Raw genomic sequence first — 24,538 nt, 5'->3', positions numbered from 1 at the left:
CCAACTGAGCCTCAAGCTCACCCACTTTATTTCTTATACTTCGGGCATACATATATAATACTTACAGCTTGGGCAACTGCCTGTCTTCCATAAAAAAAAACCTTGCCCAGGCTTGTGCCCTGGAAACTTTCCAAGGCAGAAATCCATGGTCTATCGAAACTGACGGAAGCCTACACCACAATACTTTTAATCTATTACTCCCCTCACCTTTCACATCAATTCCTATTGCACTTGGCCATACTCTCTGATCCCTCCTGAGCTTTCTGCCCCGTTAATTCTGTTGTCTTTCTTAACTTTTCTTACTCTCTCTTTCCCTTTAACTCCATCCTTATATTTCCAGTTTGTGTGTGTGAACTAATTTAAAAATCTTTTCCTTACATGGATTATCAGATAACTATTGGTTACAGAGTACTATGTTACACAATCTAATAAAATAAGATAAAAAATAAAGAGAAAATCAATTGAATAAAACTTAAGTTAATATATCCTTTTAATAACTAGAGACTTCTTTGAATATTTAAGCATGCATTTTATTACACCAAATATATTTTATCTTTTTTTAATGTATATCCACTAAAGAAAATAAAAAGAAATTTGGACTTTTCCCCCCAAGAAATTCTGTCTTCCCCCATTCTCCCTTTGTGCACTTGAGGTTATCCAGGATTCTGGCTTAATTCTTTCTGAATTTAAATCAAGCTCTATTCATGGCTGTTTTATCAGCTACTGGAGCCTGAATCTCCGCTATTCTCTCTCTAATCTCCAAGACTTTTATTTCTCTTCCAAAGTATTCCTTACCAACTGCTTCTCCAACCAAGCCTTTTGTCAACAATTGTTCAATATATATGATGTAGTTTCAACATCTATGCTCCTGTAGACACTTTCTGGTTGTGTGGGTACATTATAAGAGCTACAACATGAAAATTGTTCAAAAGATTTTTTGAAGGAACCAATAATGGAGAAAATTAATGCACAGGAGTTAAAATTAACAATAAGGATTTTCATACTGCTAATTCCTAAATGAAATACCAAGCCTCTGTTTTTCATTAGCACAATTTCTGACAAATTAAAACCTTCAAACGTGGGGTATAAGAGAAATAAAAATAAAGAAAAAACAGATTTCTTTTGCACTTATCAACAGTTTTCAGTATTTCCCTCCAAAACATCATTTAAATAATATCCTATTATCACAAAGCATATTATATGTGAAGCCTCAAAGGTATTCTGCTCTGGCTGACTTCATGATTTTGGATATGTAGTAACTGCATCCTTGGTTAAAAAAATGGAGCAAGTTAATTCGAAAAGACAATCACTTTTCTTTTTTCATCCCATCCTCCTTTGATAACATGTTATAGGACTATAATGAAGCTGACAGCTTGCTTAAAGTACAGTGCTAATATTTACCTGAACAAGTTGGTGGACTACACCACATTGAATTCATGTCGTGCCCTTCAGCTACTGCATTGCTGAAGCAAAGGTTTTAACTATTTGTTCCTCGTCCTTGCAAAAAGTACACCAAGGCCAATAATTCTGTTGCCCTATGGGAAAGAAAACTTAGCATAGATCTCAGATTGCATCTGGAGATTCCAGGCTCTGGTTAGTAACAAAACTAAACATTAAACTTGCCAGCTAACCCTACAGACATTAAAATGACTATATTCGATCTGTTCTGGATAAATTGTTTAAACACATACTTTTACTGTTAGCAAAGTTACAAAAGCAATTACAATAAAAATTAGATGACAGTCAAATGTATGCATGGGCAGATTAAAGACAAAAAGTGGATGAAATACTTCCTAGGATCATGTACAGAGAGAAAAAATACTTTTTTCTTAATTACACAGTCAAAGATGTTTCTGGTCTAGAAGAAGATGCCCTTAACTCCTGGTGGAGTCATCGGAGTGCTGTCATGACAAGCTTTTTGCACCGACCTTTTGGTGATTGCTCATCATGTGGTGTTTCTTTAGCATTTTTTTTACAAGGTCAAGTTGCTAAGTCGACACTCAACCCAGCATGGATGGAAAGCATGCAAGGGAACCCGCTGGATTTGAACTCGGGACCTGTCATCCCAAAGTCCAGTGCTGATGCCACTATGCCACTAGACGGCACAGTTTTGGTCTAATCAAGCTAAAATTGTTACTGTTGAATAATACCACTCAAATCCAATTATAATGGTGGAACTATGATAGAAAATCAAGCCTTAATTCATTACATTTTCTTCTCTGAACCAAACAAGTCAGTCTCTTCCTCCCAATAACTCAGTAGCCTTCTCAGTGAGTTGACCTACACAGATTAAATTTGATTCCTAATATATGCTGAGTTAACTAATCACGGGGCAGGTAGGTGTTATGGACTAGAAAGAAAAATTGCAAGGCTACCAACTGAGTTAGATAGCTCTATTATGCTCCCTTCTGTGTTCGTTGTTGGAAATCATCAGAACTAAACTCAAACATTACACTCGGTGGGAACTTCATTAGGTACCTATTGTACCTAAGAAAGTGGCCACTGAGTGTATGTTCATAATCTTCTTTAGCTGTAGCCCACCCACTGCAAAGTTCAACATGTTGTGCATTCAGAGATAATCTTCTGCACACCACTGTCGGAACGTGATTATTTGAGTTATTCGCTTTCCTGTCAGCTTTAACCAGTTTGGCCATTCTCCTCTGACATCTCTCATTAAGGAGGTGTTTTCTCCTGCAGAATTGCCACTCAACAGTTTTTTTTTGTTTTTCACACCATTCTCTGAAAACTTTTGTGTTGGGTTTTTGAGATACTCAAACCACCCTGTCCAGCACCAACAATGATTCCACAGTCAAAGTCACTCAGATCATATTTCTTCCCCATTCTGATGTTTGGTCCAAATAACAACTGAACCACCTGACCACAATGCATGCTTTTATGCATTGAGTTGCTGTTACATGAATAGCTGATTATATGTTTGTATCAATGAGCATGTGTTCAGGTGTACCTAATAAATTGGCCTTTGAGTGTAGTTTGTGCCCTTAGTTGGGAAAGGAAGAAAATAATAGAGAGTAATAACAAACCAATGGCTATTTCATCCAAAACAAAATCTATTACATAGGTTAAAGATAGCATCATCTTCATCTTCTTAAGAAGTCTCTTGGGATCAAGGATGATGTTTTAGTTTCATTCCAGTTTTATTTTATTTTATTTGTGGTTCTGAGGTGACTGATAAGGCCAATTAAGAACTACAGAGTTCTCTACAAACAGAGTAGGCTGGAGATACCTGATAGGGCAGTTGGGTAGTTTGTGAGGTGATACACTCCTTCTGCCATCTAAATAAAGCTTCCAAGTACACCTGATGCATGGATTCAAGGTTCTCAGTCCCATCCTGAATGTTCCACCATTTTGAGCAGTATGTGCCAGCAAATCAGTGAAGATGTTACTTATTTTCAAGACAACTTTCATCAGATCATTGAATCATCTTTTTGGTACACCTGGTAATCCCTTTCAATGACACAATGGGGAAAATTTTAGGAGTTTGTAATTGGGCATTTATAACCATTCTATGGTCCAATAAGTTTGAAGATTTAATACATTTAATAATTACATCCAGAAAATTCTGAATTCCATATACTAATGTTTCAAGGACTTTGCTTTAAGCAAGAAGTGTTTTTTATGAGCAAATTCAATGTTACAAATCTGTAAATTCTTTAAATCTTGATGTACTCTTTGGTAAAAAGCAACTTGAATTTTAGATGTAAACAATACCAAAAATCTTCTTAGTTTCATCATTTTTTTTAGCTTATGTTGTGTACAATACTTTCCATGCAGCCTTCTCTACATCAGTGAGATCTGTTGTAAATTGGGGGACTGCTTCGTCAAGCACCTCTGCACCATCCGCCAAAAGCGAGTCTTCCCAGTGGTCAAACATTTTAATTCCAATTCCCATTCCTGTTCCAATGTTTTTTTTTAATTAAACAAAATATACTTCATTCAAAAATAAAATTATATACAATAAACCATTCAATGATCTTCAATACTTTACAACTGTTTCCATTACTGTCTTTACATTTTCACATTTTTCGCCACCCACGTGGCACTCTGTTATTCTATATTTACATACACTTGTTTAGGGGTATACACCCCGCCCCCCACCCCTCAACTCCTGCGGGAGAAGAACCCTAGACTGTGGTCCTTCCCCACCGGGCCTTTGATCCATGGCCTCCTCTTTTGCCAAGTTGAGGCCACACTCAAGGTGGAGGAGCAACACCTTATATTCCGTCTGGGTACCCACCAAGCTGATGGCATGAACACCAATTTCTCTTTCCGGTGAACCAAAATTCCCCCCCCGCCCACCCCTCTATTCCCCACTCTGACCTTTTACTTCTTCTCACCTTCCTATTACTTCCCGAGTCTCCTTGCCCTTCCCTTACTCTGATTGTTCACTCACACCTCCTATCGGATTCTTTCTCCTCCAGCCCTTGATCTTTCCCCACCCACCTGGCTTTAACTATCACCTTCCTACTAGCCTTCCCCCCCCCCCCCCACCTTTTAATTCAGGCATCTCATCCCTTCACTCTCAGCCCAAAACGTCGAATATTTTCCAAAGATGCTGCCTGATCTGCTGAATTCCTCCAGCATTTTCTCGTTGTTACTCTATCATAGATATTCACTCTATTCATAGGCATAATCTATGAAGGGAAATAAGCAGTCCTGATGAACAGTCTCCAGCCCAAAACATTGACTGCTTATGATACTGCCTGAGCTGCTGAGTTCCTCCACATCAACATTTGTGTGCGTGTGTGTGTGTGTGTGTTTCGCTCAAGATTTCCAGCATCTGCAGAACGTCGTCTCAGTTCAACAACCATGTCACATTTAACTGCCAATAAAAACAAGTCTAAAGAGGTGATATGAAAAAAAAACAAAAAGGATGTACAATCTAGAATCACCCTACTTTTTGTCTTAATGTTGCTGCTGACCCTTCTGGGAAGGACCAGAACTAGATATTTGATCAAATCAAACTTAGAGTTGGAAGAGTTAAACTATTCAGAAATGTGTAGTTCTTATGAATGATAAATAAAATAAACATGCAAACCAGAGGCAGAAAAGGCAAAATATTAATTTTTAAATTGCTGATTGAGAAACTGGCAATAGACTTTTAGATACTGGTTAATTAGACAAATTTAATTGAACTTACAGTTAAAATATCTGGGGAGAGTTTTAATGCAATTTGAAAGATAAAATTAATTGTTAAAACGAACTTGCAATTTGTGATTAATAAAGGAAACAGTTAAGATGAAGTGGAGTAGTCTTTGCTATAGCAAAGTATTTTCCTCTTCTCTGAAAGATCCATTTAAACTGTTGATTTCTAGTACCTTCATTAAGAATGTCTGTTTTCTTCTAGACACTTGATAATGTGTTACTTTAGCAACAACATTTTATTTCTGGTGTACAATTATGCCATAATTTAATGACTAAATTGAAAATTTAACACAAACAATTGATTTAATACAATTTAATTTTATTGCATTAATTTACAGACCTTTTAGAATTTGTGGATACAAATGTTTTCAACATTTAAAATTTGCATAACAAAAAATTGTGAAAGTGCTTTGGTCATTTTTCTTTTTGAATAGTTTCAGAATCCCTGGATTAGGCAGGAAAAGGACAAATAGATTAACCGGTAACCATTATTAGTAGTAACAAAGGAAACTCTGCGTTGTGCAAAGACAAAGAATACAAGTCATATGGTAAATTAACAATGCAACCAATCACTCATCATAAATTAACTGTTGGCCTTGATCCTGTGATGCTGATTGGACATTTTATACTTAAGCAACAAAAGCGGTTGGACGGACTGATGAAGTTCATTGACTTTTAGAACAGTAGGGAGTATTGTGTCTAAGATGTAGTTCAGAGTTTCCCACTGAGGAACACTATCTGTCACCATATAATTCTGTCCAGGCTGTACCTCCTCACCTTTGGACGATGCAAACTTACTCACACAAAGCATATCTTCATGTGATCCATGCTGATAACCTGTTTTCTCTGCCAGAGATCAACACAGCTCCCTTCAGCAACTGTTGGCTCTGCTTCTTGATAGGACTAACTGATGATTAATGATATTGAATTAAAAGTCTGCTATTGGTTGCCTTCAGCCATTGTTCCTTCTCATTGGCAGAGGGCAGTCTGGTGTTTACTAGTCAGAGATGTACTGGATGGTAAAGTAAAAATTGGAACCACTAAAAGCCTCATGGCCAATGCATTTAGGATGTCCATCAATGGACATGTTTAATGGAGGGATCATGAGTTCTGTTAGACACAAGTCCCTAAACCACATTGGGAGATCGTCAACCACAACATAATTGTCTCCTGGAAATGAGGGGTTAAGAATTCCGGGGGGGGGGGGGGGGGGGCTGCTCTGTTCTTTGTGGAAGGAGAGTGGTTTCCTTTCAGTTGATTTCAATAGATTTTCAAGTTAGTTCAAGATTTCCTGGCTAGCTGTATTTTCTGAAGTCCAGATTTACAAAAATTGCAAGCATCTGCTGTCCTTTCAGTATTTGAAAAGTTGCTCAAGTTTAAATTCACTTTAGTCCAATGCTCCTCGTCTTTTGGCACCTTATGCAGAGGAAGTTGAAACTGGTTCTGTTGTCTATTTGAAGGACCTCATTGACCAGGTCTAGGTGCAGTAAAAAAAAGGTATGAACAGGTCCAGGCAGCAGTCTGTCAGAGGTGCTTCTTTCCAGATTAACTACCTCTCCTTTGCTGCTCTGTTCAAGCTCAAGTTACTGGAGAAAAGAGACTGAATGCGCTGGATCTGGTATTAAGATTCAGGTTTTTCATGACTAAAGGGCACAGCAGGGGCTGGAATGTATCTGACATGCTCTATTTAGTATTTGCATTGTTTCAGTTTGTTATGAAATAAAGTTTGTAGGAAAATAATTTAGGATACATGATCAAAATTAAACATACATTTAGGTCACATGAGAAACATTGAACAGTTGTCTAGGATTGCAAGGTTACAAAGAAATATTCAGTGATCAATTGCCCAGGATTGGACTGTACCTTTCCCAAAAATGGTGAAAAACAGTGCACCAAATACATCAATACTGGCAGCAATATAAAACACACTTCTCCATTCTGCAAGTGTATGCTGTGGAAATGAAAAAGGAAAACAATAAAACTAAATCCTTTTTTAAGAAACAGACTTAATTTGAAATGTATAGATAATCTTTTTCTTGCTGTTCGTATTAAATGTTTTCCCAGTATTGAATACATTTCAAGTTAATTTCCAAGTAGTTGGGTTTATGACTTCATTATAATGAGAAGTAGTTTTGAACAGTCCTGCAAACTATCATAAAGTAGTTGTGTACATTCCAGTACACTTAGTTTATAGTTTTATTTCTCAAGGAACAAACATGATTCCCTAGCTCATTGTTGTAATTTCAAATTGATATTATTCAAAAATATTCTAATTATTCTTCAATATTACACCAAATCCATAATTTCATTACCTAGAAGGATAGAGGCAGCAGTTGCACAGGGATGCAACTCCTCCCAAGTTCTCCAAGTTGTAAACTTTCATGATTTGGAATTTCATAAGGTCTAAACCTTGGAACTCTCTACCCAACCACCAGGAGTACTCTCACGATGGGCACTGCAGTGATTTCAGATTATGGCTCAGCAGTACCACCTAAAGGATTAGTTATTGATGGACAATATATTCTGGCTCTGTCAGTTGTGCCATAACAGGCAAAAGCTGTATCAATAACTGTCAAAATCCTAAAGGTTTGTCTATTCTGTATGTGACTTGTAATGAACTAAATTCCTATTTCTAATCATTTCTGAGCCACATAGAATAGGACAAAAAATTACTTACCTAGAAGCCCACATAAATATCAGCTTTATAATAACAAAAACTAAAATAACAAGATTTATGGCAAAACAATCTTAATGCATGTGATTATATGTTATTGTTCACTTGATCAAAATATATAGAATGCTTACATTGTATGTCAAGTCTTTGGCAATAACTGGTCCTACCATTCCAGGAATTGTGGCAAATGTGTTGGTGATCCCAAGTAAGATTCCTGCATATCTAACAACCACAAAATACATAATTTAAGTTCAGTGATATGTGTATAAAAATGCAGATTCTTCTCCCACTTTCTGAAACATTGATACGAGATGCACTGCAGCAACTCACCAACTGTCCTTCAAAAGCAGCTTCCATACCTATAACCAGTTAGGAGGACAAGGGCAGCAAAAGCATAGGAACACCAACATCTGAAAGTTAGCTTCCAAGACTTACACCATCTTGACATAGAAATATAACACTATTCCTTCACTGTCACTGGGCCAATATTGTGGAACTCTCTCCCTAAAAGCATCATGGATATCCCCACATCTCAAGAACTACACCAGTACAAGGCAGGTCAGCACCACCTTCTGATGGGCAATTACTCAGCCTGCAAAGCCCACATCTCTTGAGTGAATATATTAAAAACTGATGATGCAATTAGTGAATGGAAGATGCAGGTTCCAGAATCTGTGTTTTTCTGCAGGTCTGCCAATTAACAACCACAAAGGAAATGGATGAATGGCACTGAAATATCTTTGTGCTTCAGAATGAAGAAACAAACTCATGCAGATCTCACCTTCAGTCCCTTTCCAATTGAAACCACACTGCACTGTGAGCAAACCAATTGCATTCTGCAGAAAACTGAACCATACATGTTTAAAATGTAGGAGTGGCCCATCATGTTCATGCTAGTGGCACAATAGCTTAATGGCTAGTGTAAATGTTTTACAGCGCTAACTATAAGATCGAGACTCAATTTCCAAAACAGTCTATATGGTGTTTGTTTGTTCTCCTCATCACTACGTGGACCTCCAGGTGCTCCAGTTTCCTCCCACGTTCCAAAGACGTACAGATTAGGGTTATTAAGTTGTTGTTACTTTGTTCCAGAAGCATGGCGATACCTCCAGCTGCCCCCAGTGCATTTCGGACTGTGTTGGTCATTGACACAAATGGTACATTTCACTGTATGTTTCAATGCAAATGTGACAAATAAAGCTAAGCTTTTCTATTTAGCTGTTTAATGCAGCAATCCAAAATAAATCCAACTGCTCTACACATCATCTGCTTCAAATAATGAACCAATTTCTTTTTGTGAACTTTATTACGTTGCTAACCCATCAATCTAGACTCCTTAACTAGTATTATCAAGTTGTTCATGTTTAAAAATGTTAAGTATTTCAATGGAACGCTCAGTTTCCCAGTTCTAATATTGTTTAAAGTGCCAGTGGAGATTTAATTACAAGGCAGCAGCTTTCGTGTCCATTTGCTCACAAATCACTATACTTACTGATCATCAAGGACTCAGCGGTGGAGAGAGTCAGTAACTTTAAATTCCTCAGCATTATCATTTTAGAGGATTTGTACTGGGTTCATCACACAAAATGCCATTATGAAGAAGGCAAGACACAGCCTCTAACTTCTTAAAAGTGTGTGAAGATTCAGCATGTCATCTAATACTTTGAAACCTCTGTAGATACACGATGGAGAGTATATTGAGTGGTTGATCCACAGTTATATGGAAACACCTGTAACTTTGAATGAAAATCCTCCAAAAAGTAGAGGATACAGCTAGACATTAAGAGGTAAAGCCCTCTCCACTATGGAGCACATCCTCAAAGATAGTCGTCGCAGGAAAATAGTATCCATCATCAAGGTCCCCCACCATCCAGGCCAGCTTTCTTCTCGTTGCTGCCATCAGGAAGGAGGTACAACAGGCTTAGGTGCCACATTGCCTGGTTCAGGAACAGTTATTACCCTTCGACCATCAGGCTCCTGAACCAACACGGATAACTTCACTCACCCCAACAGTGAATAGATTCCACAACCTGTGGACTCACTTTCAAGGACTCAACAACTCATGTACTAAATATTTATCACTTATTATTACTACAGTATTTTGTTTTTCTTTTTGCATTTGCAAAATTTGTTGTCTTTTGCAAATTAGCTGTTTATCCATCTTTGCGTGCAATTTTTCATTAATTCCATTGTGTTTCTTTGTAATTATTGTGAATGCCTTCAATAAAATTAATCTCAGGGTAGTGTATAGTGACAGATACCGTATGTGCCTTGACAATAAATTTACTTTGAACTTTAATTTAACTACATAGTTTGTTGTGATATGATTTGAACCGACAACTTCTGCATTACCAGACTCGCACTATTATCACAATGACCATACGATATAGGAGCAGAGTTAGGCTAATTGACCCATCAAATCACTGACAGCCAACCAGAAAAGGCTCCCTTTATTTCCACTCTTTGCCTCCTGCCAATCAGCCAATGCTCTATCCAAGCTAATATCTTTCCTGTAATACCATGGGCTCTTAACTTGTTAAGCAGCCTTATCTATGGCACCTTGTCAAAGGCCTTCTGAAAATCCAAGCACACAACATCTACCAATTTGCCTTTGTCTATACTGCTTGCTATTTCTTCAAAGAGTTCCAACAGATTTGTCAGACAAAATTTTCCCTTAAGCAAACCATACTGACTACGGCCTAATTAATCATGTGCAGGGGTACTCTGCACTGGCTGCCCATTTCCCCTCCTTCTCCTGACAACACCCTGACAGTTACTTGCCTCCTGCAGCCTGGGGGTGATTACCTCCCAGTAGCTCCTATCAATCACCTCCTCATTCTCCCTTATGGTGCAGATGTGGTTATCAGTAGACTGGGGAATCCCCCAGAATTCCCATACCTCACACATAGAAAAAAAACAGTTCTGAAGCCATTCGCACTGCACTATTTGTGCCCTAACAGACCAGGAATGAAGAATAAAGAAAAAAAGAGAAGCTTACCTAACCCAGCATGACCTTGTCAAAGCCACACCACACCTTTACAACCTGCCTCATATGAATTTGCTCTTTCTAATGAGTCACGCTCAGTGATAGGTTGCAGTCTAACTCCCAAAAACTGCTGCGAAGCATGCCTTTTTAATCTTTAGGTCAAACCTAAGTGAAAAACTCTCTTCTCATACACCGGCTCAGTGATAGGTTGGAGTCCAACTCCCATGCTTATAGTCCAATGCTTATGTCAAGCATAAAAACTATGCTTTTACATATTTAAGTCATTTCAACTCATTTGGTTTTAGTGGTTGTTAAAATGAGCGACTAAAAAAATACAATTTTGTACACATTGCTGTCCAAATTGCAAACAGCAACTATATTTACCACTTTAGATGGGCCATTTGAAGCTAGAATTTACATTATTCAGTGCTGCTTCCTAGCCTAGATCAAAAATACACTTAGTGGCCACTTTATTAGGTATATCTGTAAACCTGCTCATTAATGCAAATATCTAAGCAGCCAATCATCTGGCAGCAACGCAATGCATAAAAACATGGAGACATAGTCAACAAATTCAGTTGCTGCTCAGACTAAACATCAGAATGGGGAAGATATATGAACTAAGTGACTTTGGCTGTGGAATGATTGTTGGTGCCAGATGGGTGGCTTGAGTACAGGTTAGGTACCCTTTATCCGAAATGCTTGAGGTCGGAAGTGTTTTGGATTTTGAAATATAAAATGAGACAGCCTGGGATCACCATCATTCCCGACTCTGAATTTATGTGCTACTGGTGAGCAAGCTTTGTCTTACACTTGTTCATCACACATACTGTATGTAGTGATGCAACTGTTCAGCATGTTAAGATTTTTCAGCAATGTTGGCAAACTTATCAAGGAATTTCTCTGTTGCTTCAGGAAACACTTTAATCACCACAAATCTTTAAAAAATTAATGCCATGCCTTTTCTTAAATTTCTGCAACCCGCCTGGTGAATTATCTTCAATTTTCAGTTCATGATAGGTCTTTGCTTGTTTCATGATCAGCATACAGTTAAGTGGCATATGTTTACTCCAATGCTAATGAATCCACTTCAATACATGATCAAAATCCTAACTTTTTCCCTTCTGCAGTGTTTTTCTATTTTTCATTAACTTCTGCTCATCACATATGTGAAGCCACTTCTCAGAACAGTCTGTGGTGCACAGAGACGTGTACATGGCTTGGGAACCTTCCTAGAACCTTGTGGAATTTTCTCTTTGTGACATCATGTCAGTGTTCAAAATAATTTTAGATTTCAGAAGTTTTCAGATTTTGGAATTTTGGATATAGCAGACTCAACCTGTATTTCAGAAACTGATCTCCTGGGATTTTCCTACACTAGAATTTACAGAGAATGGTGAAAAACAAAATACATGTAATGACTGGCAGTTCAGTGGATGAAAATGCCTTATTAATGAGTGAGGTCAGAGGAGAATGGCCTGACTTGTTCAAGCTGACAGGAAGGTGACAGTAACTAAAATAGTTATGTGTTACAACAGTACTGTGCAGAAGAGCATCTCTGAACGCACAGCACTTCGAACTTTGAAGTGGACGGGGTACAACCACACTGGGTTCTACTTCTGCACATAATAAAGTGGCCACCAAATGTATAATAAACATGGAAGGTCAAGTATATCATTACTACATTTTTACCATAAATAATCTGCTGGAGGAACTTAGCAGGTTGAGCAGCAGCATCTGTGGAGGTGGGGGGGGGAGGAACTGAAATGTTTCCGATCAATTCTTCTTCTCCCCACAACCCCCTCCCCCCCAAACCAGGACAGATGGTGTTCAACCCAGAGTTCTTCCATAGATTGCTTGTGGTTCCAGATTTCCAGATTCCAGCATCTGTCTGCATTTTTGCCATTGCTGCATTAAAATTATTCTTAAAACTTTGACCTATATTCCATTCAAAATGGGAAACTTAAATGATAAAAATATCAGTGATGTCTAATTCACTGTTGAAACCTGAGCATTTTCACCCAGCATTTTCTACTATTTTAACATCTGTTTTAGATAATATCACGACTTTCGAAATGGAGAATTTTCTGCCTTTAACACCACTGGTCTAAAATATTTCCTCTACACAGCAGGACAATTGGGGAAACAATGGCAGTTGAGGAAGAAAAGGCAAATCAATAGGAGCAGCAGTTGGTCATTCTGTGTCCACCTGACTAAAATTTGCTGGTCTCAATTTTTTTTGGGTTCTTTAACAGTGAGGGTGGGTTTTAAGGGGTAAATAAGCTTTTACACAAATGCAAACATGGCTAACATTAATTCTTCCAGTTTATGTAAGTAATGTGTAAATATGTAACAAATCCCCATTTTTATATGTTTACTTTAAGTAAATTTATTTTCAAGGTACCTATATAGCACCATATACTAACCCAAGATTCACTTTTTGCAGGCATTCAAAGTAGATACAAATAAACAGAATAATTGTATTGAAAGCATTTGTAGTATTGTGGTGAACTACATATACCTGTCTGGACACGCACCCCCCCCCACTGACTGCTCCTGTGGCTCCTCCCACTGACCCCGATATAAAGGCGATTGGGGCCTGAGCCCTGCCTCTCAGTCTCCAGGATGTAGCATGGTGGTCAATTGCTGCTTGTTCTTTCTTCCCGTCAATAAAAGCCACTATCTCGCCTCACGTCTCGGAGAGTTATTGATGGTGCATCAAGTATTTCCCTTAACATTAGGGAGATACTACAAAAATCACAGATAAAAAGATAAAAGAAATCACCCAAACATTCCGAGAGCTTCTGATGTTAATTTCAGGAGAACATCAAACTGCTAGAAGTGGAGAAAGTAAGTTCTAAATCACTTCAGAAAAAACATTTTGCTAAAACAGGTTTACTTACGATGGAGCAATATCCAAATGATTAATGTTGAATCCAGAAATACTGAAGCCTCCTAACGCAGAGGATAGTGTTAAAAACAATACAGCCACTTCATAATTACAGCCTACATATCCAGCAGCAACCAGAAATACTGCAGGCCCAATCATACCTACAACAAAACAAAAATTGTTACAGATACTCTATAAGTAAAACCAACTTTCCTTGTTCAGATGCTAATATTTCTAAAAACTCTGCAGATTGTAGTTACTACATTTTTTTGAAATATCAATTAACCATTGGAATATGGCAAGTAGAACTGTTAAGTATATGTTTCTGGGCAGCATGGTAGCATATAACAATCTCCAGTGATTGGAAAATAGGGGTTCAATTCTTGTCACTGTCTGTATGGGGTTTTTACATTTTCCATGTGATCAGGCGGGTTTCCTCTGGGTGCTCTAGTTTTCCTCTATATTCCAAAAGACACACAGATTAGGGTTAGTAAGTTGTCGGCATGCTATGTTGGCACCGAAGCATGGTGACACTTGTGGGTTGCCCCCAAAACATTCTCATTCAATGTACATGTGATAAATAAAGCTAAGCTTTATCTCTTTATCTTTTGTAATGGGAAAAAAATTACTGGTAATATTTGGTATTGGTTGACAGTAAGCTGGGTAGGCAATGTTTCATTTTCTAGTTGGTAATGATATGTGTCCTACAGGGATTGTTACTAGAGCCTTAACTTTCAACATTTATATAATAACTTGAAAGGACTGAAGACATGACTGCTAAGTTAGCTGCTTATATAGCTTAGAAATAAGTAGGAAGATATGCTTTGAAGGGGACATAAATAAACCAGAATGGGATTTAACAAGTTAATTGAGTTGGATAATTGCTGACAAATGAAATGTTGAAGAAAAATATGAAATATGAAATATGCCAAGAAAAATAATAAAGCAGTATATTCATTAAATGGTGAGAGATTGAAATTTCAAGAGACCGGCATGCTCTATTACAATTCAAAAAAATGGATAGTACTCAACATTAAGCAATTAGAAAAGCTAACACAATGTTGTTGCTTAATTTTAGGGAAACAGAATACAAATGTAGAGAGAGTATTATTTCATTTATATGGGACACTGGTGAGCCTGAATCCCGAGTACTGTGAATAGTAGTGGACAGTTTACTTAAGAAAGGCTGTAAATGCTGGAAGCAGTTCAGAGAATTTTTTTGAGACTGATACTGCAATGAGTGATCAGTTGGAAAAGTTGGATTGGCTCAACTTGTAGGGCTTGATTGAGACATCTGTAATCCTGAGGGTTCTCAACAGTAATGGACATGACAGACATGTTTCCTTACAATCTACAAACCCCATTTCCAGAAAGGTTGGGATATTTTCCAAAATGCAATAAAAACAACAATCTGTGATATGTTAATTCATGTGAACCTTCATTTAACTGACAAAAGTACAAAGAAAAGATTTTCAATAGTTTTACTTACCAACTTAATTGTATTTTGTAAATATACACAAATTTAGAATTTGATGGCTGCAACACACTCAACAAAAGTTGGGACAGAGTTAAAATAAGATTGAAAAGTGCACAGAATATTCAAGTAACACCGGTTTGGAAGACTCCACATTAAGCAGGCTAATTGGTAGCAGGTGAGGTATCATGACTGGGTATAAAAGTAGCGTCCATCAAAGGCTCAGTCTTTGCAAGCAAGGATGGGTCGTGGCTCACCCCTTTGTGCCAAAATTTGTGAGAAAATTTTTAGTCAGTTAAAAAGGAACATTTCTTAATGCAAGATTGCAGAGAATTTAGGTCTTTCAACATCTACAGTACATAATATTTTGAAAAGATTCAGAGAATTCAGAGACATCTCAGTGTGTAAAGGGCAAGGTCGGAAACCACTGTTAAATGCGCGTGATCTTCGAGCCCTCAGGCGGCACTGCCTAAGAAACTGTCATGCTACTGTGACAATTATAGCCACCTGGGCTTGGGAGTACTTCGGAAAACCATTGTCACTTAACACAGTCCGTCGCTGCATCCAGAAATGCAACTTGAAACTGTATTACGCAAGGAGGAAGCCATACATCAACTCTATGCAGAAACACCGGCGAGTTCTCTGGGCCCAACCTCATCTCAGATGGATCGAAAGACTGTGGAACCGTGTGCTGTGGTCAGATGAGTCCACATTTCAGCTAGTTTTCAGAAAAAACGGGCGTCGAGTTCTCCGTGCCAAAGATGAAAACGACCATCCTGATTGTTATCAGCGAAAGGTGCAAAAGCCAGCATCTGTGATGGTATGGGGGTGCATCAGTGCCCACGGCATGGGTGAGTTGCATGTATGTGAAGGTACCATTGACTCTGAGGCGTATATTAGGATTTTAGAGAAACATATGTTGCCATCAAGGCGACGTCTCTTCCCAGGACGTCCATGCTTATTTCAGCAGGACAATGCCAGACCACACTCTGCACGGGCTACAACAGCGTGGCTTTGTAGACACAGAGTGCGTGTGCTTGACTGGCCTGCTGCCAGTCCAGATCTATCTCCTATTGAAAACGTATGGTGCATCATGAAGAGGAGAATCAGACAACAGAGACCACGGAATGTTGAGCAGCTTAAGTCTTATATCAAGCAAGAATGGACAAAATTTCCAATTGCAAATCTACTACAATTAATATCCTCAGTTCCAAAATGATTAAAAAACATTATTAAAAGGAAAGGTGATGTAACACAATGGTAAACATGCCTCTGTCCCAACTTTTGTTGAGTGTGTTGCAGCCATCAAATTCTAAATTTATGTATATTTACAAAATACAATTAAGTTGGTCAGTAAAACTACTGAAAATCTTTTCTTTGTACTTTTGTCAGTTAAATAATGGTTCACGTGAATTAACATGTAACAGATTTTTGTTTTTATTGCATTTTGGAAAATATCCCAACTTTTCTGGAAATGGGGTCTGTAGATCAATGGGTAAGGGTCATTCAATTTCATACAGAGGAGACTATTTTTCTGAAATTCCCTTTAGTACAAATTTTATTCATACAGTACTAATGCTCATTCTTTAACTATTGGCCAATCATATCCAAGATCTGTCAGTACACCACCCACCCCACCCCCATACCAGAGAGTGATGCAGCCTGTCAGAATGCTCTCCACAGTACATCCATAGAAGTTTTTGAGTGTTTTAGGTGTCAAACTAAATCTCTTCAACTCCTAATGAAATATAGCAGCTGTCTTGCCTGGATATGATAAGTTGAGACCAGGTTAATTCCTCAGAGACCTTGACACCCAGAAACTTGAAATTGCTCACTCTCTCCACTTCTGATCCCTCTTTGAGGATTGGTTTGTGTTCCCTCATCTTACCCTTTCTGAAGTCTACAATCAGCTCTTTGGTCTTACTGACACCGAGAGCAGGCTTGTTGCTGCGACACCACTCAGCTAGCTGGCATATCTCGCTCCTGTACACCCTTTCATCTCCATCTGAAATTCTGCCAACATCAGTTGTATCATCAAAAAATTTATAGATGGGTTTTTGAGCTATACCTAGCCACACAGTCGTGGGTATAGAGGAAGTAGAGCAGTGGGCTAAGCACACACCCCTGAGGTGCGCCAGTGTTGATTATCAGTGAGGAGGAGATATCATCACCAACCTGCAGAGATTGTGGCCTTCCAGTTAAGAAGTCAAGGATCCATTACAGTGTGAAATACAGAGCCCCAGGTTCTGCAGCTTATTGATCAGGACTGTGGGAATGATGGTTTTAAACGCAGAGCTATAGTTAATGAACAACATCCTGACGTAGGTGTTTGTATTGTCCAGTTGATCTAAGGCCGTGTAAAGAGCCTTGAGATTGTCGTAGACCTACTGCGGTGTTAAAATTGCAGTGGGTCCAAGTCCTTGCTGAGGCAGGGGTTGATTCTAGCCATGACCAACCTCTCACAGGATTTCATCACCATAGATGTGAGTGCCACTAGGTGATAGTCATTAAGGCAGTTCACACTACTCTTCTTAGGCACTGGTGAAATTGTTGCCTTTTTGAAGCAGGTGGGAACTTCCAACCGTAGCAATAAGATGTTGAAAATGTCCTCAAATATATCCACCAGTTGGTTAGCACAAGTTTTCAGAGCCTTACCAGGTACTCCATTGGGGCCTGCCGTCTTGTGAGGGTTCACCTTCTTAAAGACAACCTATCATCAGCCTCCAAGACAGAGTCACCAGGTGCAGCAGAGATCTTCATAGCTGTAGTTATATTCTCCCTTTCAAAGCAGCACAGAAGCTTATTTGGTAGTGCACCATTGCAGTCATTCATACTATTCGGGTTTCACTTGAAGTACCGGTAATGTCTTGTAAACACTGCCAGAGTTGATGCGCGTATAATGTCACCTCCAACCTCGCTCGGAATTGTTTCTTTGCTCTTGAAATGATCCTCTGCAAGTCATAACTGGTTTTCTTGTACAGACTTGAGCCACGAGACCTAAATGCCACAGATCTAGCCCTTAGCAAGCGATGTACTTCCTGACTCATCCACAGCTTTTGGTTTGGGAATGTACAGAAAGTTTTCGCAGGCACACACCCATCCACACAGGTTTTAATGAACTACAGCATACTCAACCAGATCTGAAGATGAATCCCTGAATACAGTCCAGTCCACCAATTCAAAGCAGTTCTGGAAGTGCTTCCCTTGTCCATACTTTTTTGGTTCTCACTACTGGTGCTGCAGTCTTCAGACTTGCCTCTATACTCAGCAAGTAGAAGTACAGCCAGTGATCAGACTTTCCTAAGTGAGGGTGTGGAATAACACGGTAGGCATTCTTGATGGTGGTGTAACAATGATCCAGTGTGTTGTTTCCTCTGTTATTACAAGTAATTTGTTGATGGTAATTATTTAGTGGCTTTTTCAGGCTAGCCTGGTTAAAATCCCACCAAAATTATGGTGAAGGTGTCAGTGTACAATATACAATACTATTTATTGTATATATCCTACTCTTTGACTTCTCAAAATGTATTACCTCATATTTGTTGGGGTTAAATTTAATCTGCCATTGCTCTACTCAACTTTCCAACTGATCTATATCCTGCTGCAGTCTTAGGCAATTTTCCTTGCTATTCATATCACCGCACCAATTTTCATATTAACAAATTTACTAATCATTCTCCTACTTTCATATATATGAAAAATTTAAAATACAGTACAGACAGCCAAGTTTTAGCACCAATCCCTCCAGTACGTCCCTAGCCACAGGCTTTCAATCAGAAAACATTCTTCCACCACTACGCTCTGACTCTTTACCACCAGGCTAATTTTTAAATCTAATTAGCCAGCTCACCTTAGCTCTCATGTGCCTTAACCCTTTGGAGAGATCACCATGTGAGACCTTGTCACATGCCTTACTGAAGTTGACATAGATAACAGCAATCACTCTGCCTTCATCAGACATCTTGGTTGTCTCCACAAAAACGCAATCAAATTGGTGAGACACAATGTCCACATCATAAAACTATGCTGACTCTCCAATTGGACTTTATGGACATAAATCCTGCCACTTAGCGTTTTCTCCATTAATTTCCCTACAATAGCTCTCCAGCCTGTCATTAGCTAGATTATCCCTGCTATGCACTTTAAATAAAGGAACAACATTAGTTATCCTAGCTAATTAGCAATTTAATTATTTAACCAATTATTTTATTAATCTGGTGTTATTGGTTTAATCTGTCAATTCTGGTTTTTTAAAAAAATATATCCTGAACAAGTTCAATTAAACGGCCAGCACTTCCTCAGCAATAAAATAAGCAAACCCCCCCCCGCCAAATTGAAACAACTTGCCTATTAAGGTGCATAGTTTCCGAACAGTAGATATAGTCCAGTTCTGTTTTTTGATCAAGTAATCAGCAATCATTCCGGCACTCATCATCAATATCCAACAGAAGAGATATGGTAGTGCTGATAAAAATCCATTCTAAATAGAGAAAAAGATTAGCTTTAACAAGAAATATCAGAACTATTCTTTATGGAAGTACTGAGTTTGTGCACTGCTCTTGTATGCAGACAAAAAGGCGTTTCATGTATTCTGACATTTATGAACCGTATTTTATATCGGTTTCCTTCATTTTTCTTGTGGATGATAGACGGCTGGGGAAAGGGATTGGGGGTTTGTTGCTACTGCCGCTGTTCTTTCCTGTGAGTGAGGGGTCAGGGATTTTTATGTGTTGAGATTGTTGATTGTTATTGTGTTTTTTTTTGCTGTGGGGGGTTGACTTTGGGGTCTGTGAATTTAGTTCTTTTTCTTTTTCATGCTGGGTGGGGAGGGGGTTGATATATTTTATTTCATCAACACCCATGGTCTTTCTGTATTTAATGTCAATCTGGAGAAGACAAATATCAGAACTGCATTGTAATGCATACCTTGACAATAAAACAAACCTTTTTGAACCTTTGAATTTTCCCGACAGTGGGCTTTACCTTCTGAAAACATCCAAATGAAATCTTGCAACTGAAATTGGGCTGAAAGATGGCAGATGGAGTTTAATGCTGATAAGTATGAGGTGCTACATTTTGGTAGGAATAATCAAAATAGGACATACATAGTAAATGGTAGGGCATTGAAGAATACAGTAGAACAGAGAGATCTAGGACTAATGGTGCATAGTTCCCTGAAGGTGGAATCTCATGTGGATAGGGTGGTGAAGAAAGCTTTTGGTATGCTGGCCTTTATAAATCAGAGCATTGAGTAAAGGAGTTGGGAAGTAATGTTAAAATTGTACAAGGCATTGGTAAGGCTAAATTTGGAGTATTGTGTACAGTTCTGGTCACCGAATTATAGGAAAGATGTCAACAAAATAGAGAGAGTACAGAGAAGATTTACTAGAATGTTACCTGGGTTTAAGCACATAAGTTACAGAGAAGGGTTGAACAAGTTAGGTCTTTATTCTTTGGAGTGTAGAAGGTTGAGGGGGGACTTGATAGAGGTATTTAAAATTATGAGGGGGATAGATAGAGTTGACGTGGATAGGCTTTTTCCAATGAGAGTAGGGGAGATTCAAACAAGAGGACATGAGTTGAGAGTTAAGGGGGCAAAAGCTTAGGGGTAACACGAGGGGGAACTTCATTACTCAGAGAGTGGTAGCTGTGTGGTACGAGCTTCCAGTAGAAGTGGTAGAGGCAGGTTCGATATTGTCATTTAAAGTAAAATTGGATAGGTATATGGACAGGAAAGGAATGGAGGGTTATGGGCTGAATGCAGATCGGTGGGACTAGGTGAGAGTAAGCGTTCGGCAAGGACTAGAAGGGCCGAAATGGCCTGTTTCCGTGCTGTAATTGTTATATGGCTTTAAATTATCAAGTAAAATCTCAATGAAATTTCCTCCCAAATGAAACTCTGTAGTATTAACCCCAATTTTTATGTTACACAATATAAAGATTAACTTTATTTATCACAAGTACATTGAAAAATACAGTGAAATCAAATAAGTGTGGATTGTACTGGGCAGTTCACAAGAGCCGCCACACCTCCAGCGCCAATAGAGCATACCCACTACTAAAGCTTTTGAATTTGGGAGGAAACTAGTGCACCCAGAGAAAACCATGTGATAACAGGGAAAATGTACAAACTCCTTATTGTCAATGATGGAAATTGAACTCCAATCTCAGAGCAGGTGCTGTAAAACACTGCGGTAACTGCTAACCTGAATTTGTATTAATATAGGTTCCATTACATTAGCTTAGTCCCCCATGCTTGAAATTGTAATCTGCGAACTATCCATGCCTGGATTTATCTAAGCTGAAAGAAAAGGAAACATTTCACTGGCTCTCTGCAAGTCTATTGTGTGGTCTAAACATGTACAGTGGTCTCAGACACTACAGTAAAGGCGTCCCATCCTCAATGAGACCTGAGATCTGGCAAAGTAGACCACACAGTGAGAAGACAGAGGCTATCAGCCCATTGAGTCTGCTCCACCATTCAATGTTAGCTGATTTTACCAACTCATTGTCCTGCCTTCCCCCATAACCCTTAAAGCTTTTACAATCAGGAACTCATCAATCTGTGCCTTAAATACACCAAATGAATCCAGCTCCACTGCCCAAAGAAATTCCACAAATTCATCATCCTCTGACTGAAGACATTCACCCCCATCTAAGATATAAAGGAACATTATTTTGAGAACGTGCCATGAGGTTTAGCCACTTGTATAAATGTTCAGTAATGTTAATTTCTTAAAATGTCCTTAACGTACACAGCCATCTAAAATCAATTAAAAGTAGTTAACAAAACATACGAAAGATTAAAGTAACATGATTGCTCTACTCCTCTACACTCTCCAGTGGATTCAGCTCCAGGTCTGAGCTGGCACAAATCCCTGCCCAACAACTGGATTCTATGTGAAGTCCAGCTGCAGAGTAAACTGACATTTTGTTTGGCTCTGAAAATCTTGTCAGCAAGTCTCAGACTTAGCCATTTCACAAAACCAGACCCAGCGGAGACAGTCAGAATGATATTAACTAAGCAAATGTCTCAAAAAAAATCATGAGCAATGTAATTTATTTATGCTATTCACTCTGCTGACACATGACTGCACTACTAGATCCAGTTCAAACTGAATCATCGAGTTTGCAGATGACGCAACAGTGGTTGGCCTCATCAACAATGAGACGACGTACAGAGTGGCTGGTAGAATGGTGCGAGCACAACAGCTTGAGTCTCAAAGTGGACAAGACCGAAGGGATGATTGTGGACTTTAGGTAAGTACAGACTGACAATTCCTCACCACACATAAATGGCTCCAATTGTGGAGAGGATTAGAGCACCAAGTTTCTGGGAGTGTATATAACAGAGGATCCCTCAACATCATCTCTTTGGTCAAGAAAGCACAGAAGAACCTTCACTTCCTGAGGAGATTCAGGCGAGCAAAGCTCCCCCAACCCCATTCTAACCAATTTTTACAGGAGCACCATCATGAGGGTCTGACCAGCTGAATCACTATCTGACTACAAGCCCCTTCAAAGGATTGCAAAAACTGCTGAGAGGATCATCGAGGTCTCTCTTCCACCCATCAGGGATATTTATCCAGAGTGTGGCATAAGCAGGGCCATTAGAATTAGCAATGATCCCTGCCATCTATCCAACAATTTCTTTGACCCCCTACCATCAGGAAAGAGGTACCATAGCATTAGGACTAGATTTGTTAGGATGGGAAGCAATTTCTTCTCCCAGGCCATAAGACTACTGAACTCCCCGTTTCCTTCATGCATGAAGTAACAGTAGCATTATACTGTTTACTTTTTAACTTGTATCATAAATGCACCTGATTGTGTGTTAGTTTATTTGTGGTAATATTACTTTATTTGTTATGTGTGTTATTTGTACTGTGTTGTGCATCTTGGTCCAGAGGAACATTGCTTCGTTTGGCAGTATATGGTTAAATGACAATCGACTGAACTTGAACTTAACTCCAAGAAACATTTGTATATATGACAAACAGTTAAAAGCACTTTAAGAGGTGGACTTGTAAGAGCATCTTAAAAGATTAAGATAAAGGCAGAGAAGGTTGGGAAGGTAATTCTAAAGCTAAGGTCCTAAATAGACAGCTATCAGTGATAGGAATAAATAGGATGCAGTTTGGAGGAGCACAGAAGATTCAAATACTTACTAGACTGGAGGTAAGGCAGAGCCTTGGAAAAATTGCATTTTTTTGTTGTTAAATTACTAACAGATCAGGATCTGATAAATAAACAAAACCTAATACAAATTAAGATCTTGGCAGCAAAATTTTGGATGAATATAAATTTATGCAAAGATGGTGGAATTGTAGCGTCAAATCAATTAAACTTTTCTTAAACATTCTCTGGTACTGCTCACAGAAATTACACTATTTAACAGCAAGATTTCAGAAAAAATAGGCAGATACTTGACAGGCATAATTTTGAATAGCTGCTTGCCAAATGATACACTTGGAATGAAAGAAAAAAAATAACAAGCCACATAAATTAAATGCTACAATTTTAAATGCAGAAAGAGAAAGATCTAGTAATTGATATATTTTTGGAATTTGACAAAGACTTAAGTACAGTATATGAGGTCTTGGACTAAGGCATTATATATACCTCATCTGGAGCATCATATGACAATTTTTAGGAAGGCCTTAGAGGGGATTCAGAGAGATTTAATAGAATATTACCAAGGATCGAGGACTTCAGCTACATGGAGAAATTTTAATCATTCTTCAAAGAACGATACTATCAGGGAGATACATTCAATTTCAAAATGAAGAATTTTGCTAGAGAAGATAGAGAGAAACTGCTTTCTCTGGGAGGACTGCTGATAACCAAAGAAGATAGTAAGGCAACTAACTAAGGAATCAGAGGCAAGATGGAGGATTATTTTTAAATGCAGGGAGTACAATCTGAAATGAGCTAAAAAGATGTGGCTAACTCAAAAATTTCCTATTTACCACGAGGATACACATTGCACTGGAGGAAGGGAATAGTTACCTGTGGAATTAATGTATGAGAGCAGCTTATCACTCAGGTGATCTTAAACTATTGTTCTATTTAAACTGTTGCTCATTTCTACCTTTGAGAAGACAGGCAGATGTTTTATAACTATTGTTCTACTAAAGCTTGTAATTGTGTATGGAAGTCTACAAATTTAAATTTAAATCACATTACCATAAATGCTTTGCTTGTTGTACAAGTTACTGTTCCTAATAGGCTGATGTCACTGTACAGAGAGTGGACGTGGAGAGAATGTTTCTAATAGAGGATGAGTCTAGGCCTGGGGGCATAAGTATATCCCTTTAGAACAGAGATGACGAGGAATTTCTTTAGCCAGAG

At 38.5% G+C, this 24,538-nt stretch overlaps 1 protein-coding gene across 3 annotated transcripts in view; it reads right to left on the bottom strand.

Moving 5' to 3' along the window:
• Positions 1 to 5,465: 5,465 nt before the first annotated feature.
• slc17a5 (solute carrier family 17 member 5) overlaps positions 5,466 to 24,538 on the bottom strand; it is a 70,605-nt gene continuing 51,532 nt past the window's right edge. For all 3 annotated transcript variants that reach the window (XM_073056699.1, XM_073056697.1, XM_073056698.1), the window contains 4 exons: positions 19,535 to 19,667; positions 13,727 to 13,874; positions 7,969 to 8,059; positions 5,466 to 7,114 (listed from right to left, as the gene is read on the bottom strand). In XM_073056699.1, the coding sequence (XP_072912800.1) occupies positions 6,995 to 7,114; positions 7,969 to 8,059; positions 13,727 to 13,874; positions 19,535 to 19,667 (492 nt within the window). In that variant the 3' untranslated portion in view covers positions 5,466 to 6,994. The remainder of the gene's footprint in view (positions 7,115 to 7,968; positions 8,060 to 13,726; positions 13,875 to 19,534; positions 19,668 to 24,538) is intronic.

Source organism: Hemitrygon akajei, chromosome 9 (assembly GCF_048418815.1).
Source record: "Hemitrygon akajei chromosome 9, sHemAka1.3, whole genome shotgun sequence".
Lineage (NCBI taxonomy): Eukaryota > Metazoa > Chordata > Chondrichthyes > Myliobatiformes > Dasyatidae > Hemitrygon > Hemitrygon akajei.
The sequence above is the reverse complement of the archived record's forward strand: the minus strand, read 5'-3'. Positions and strand labels throughout refer to the sequence as shown.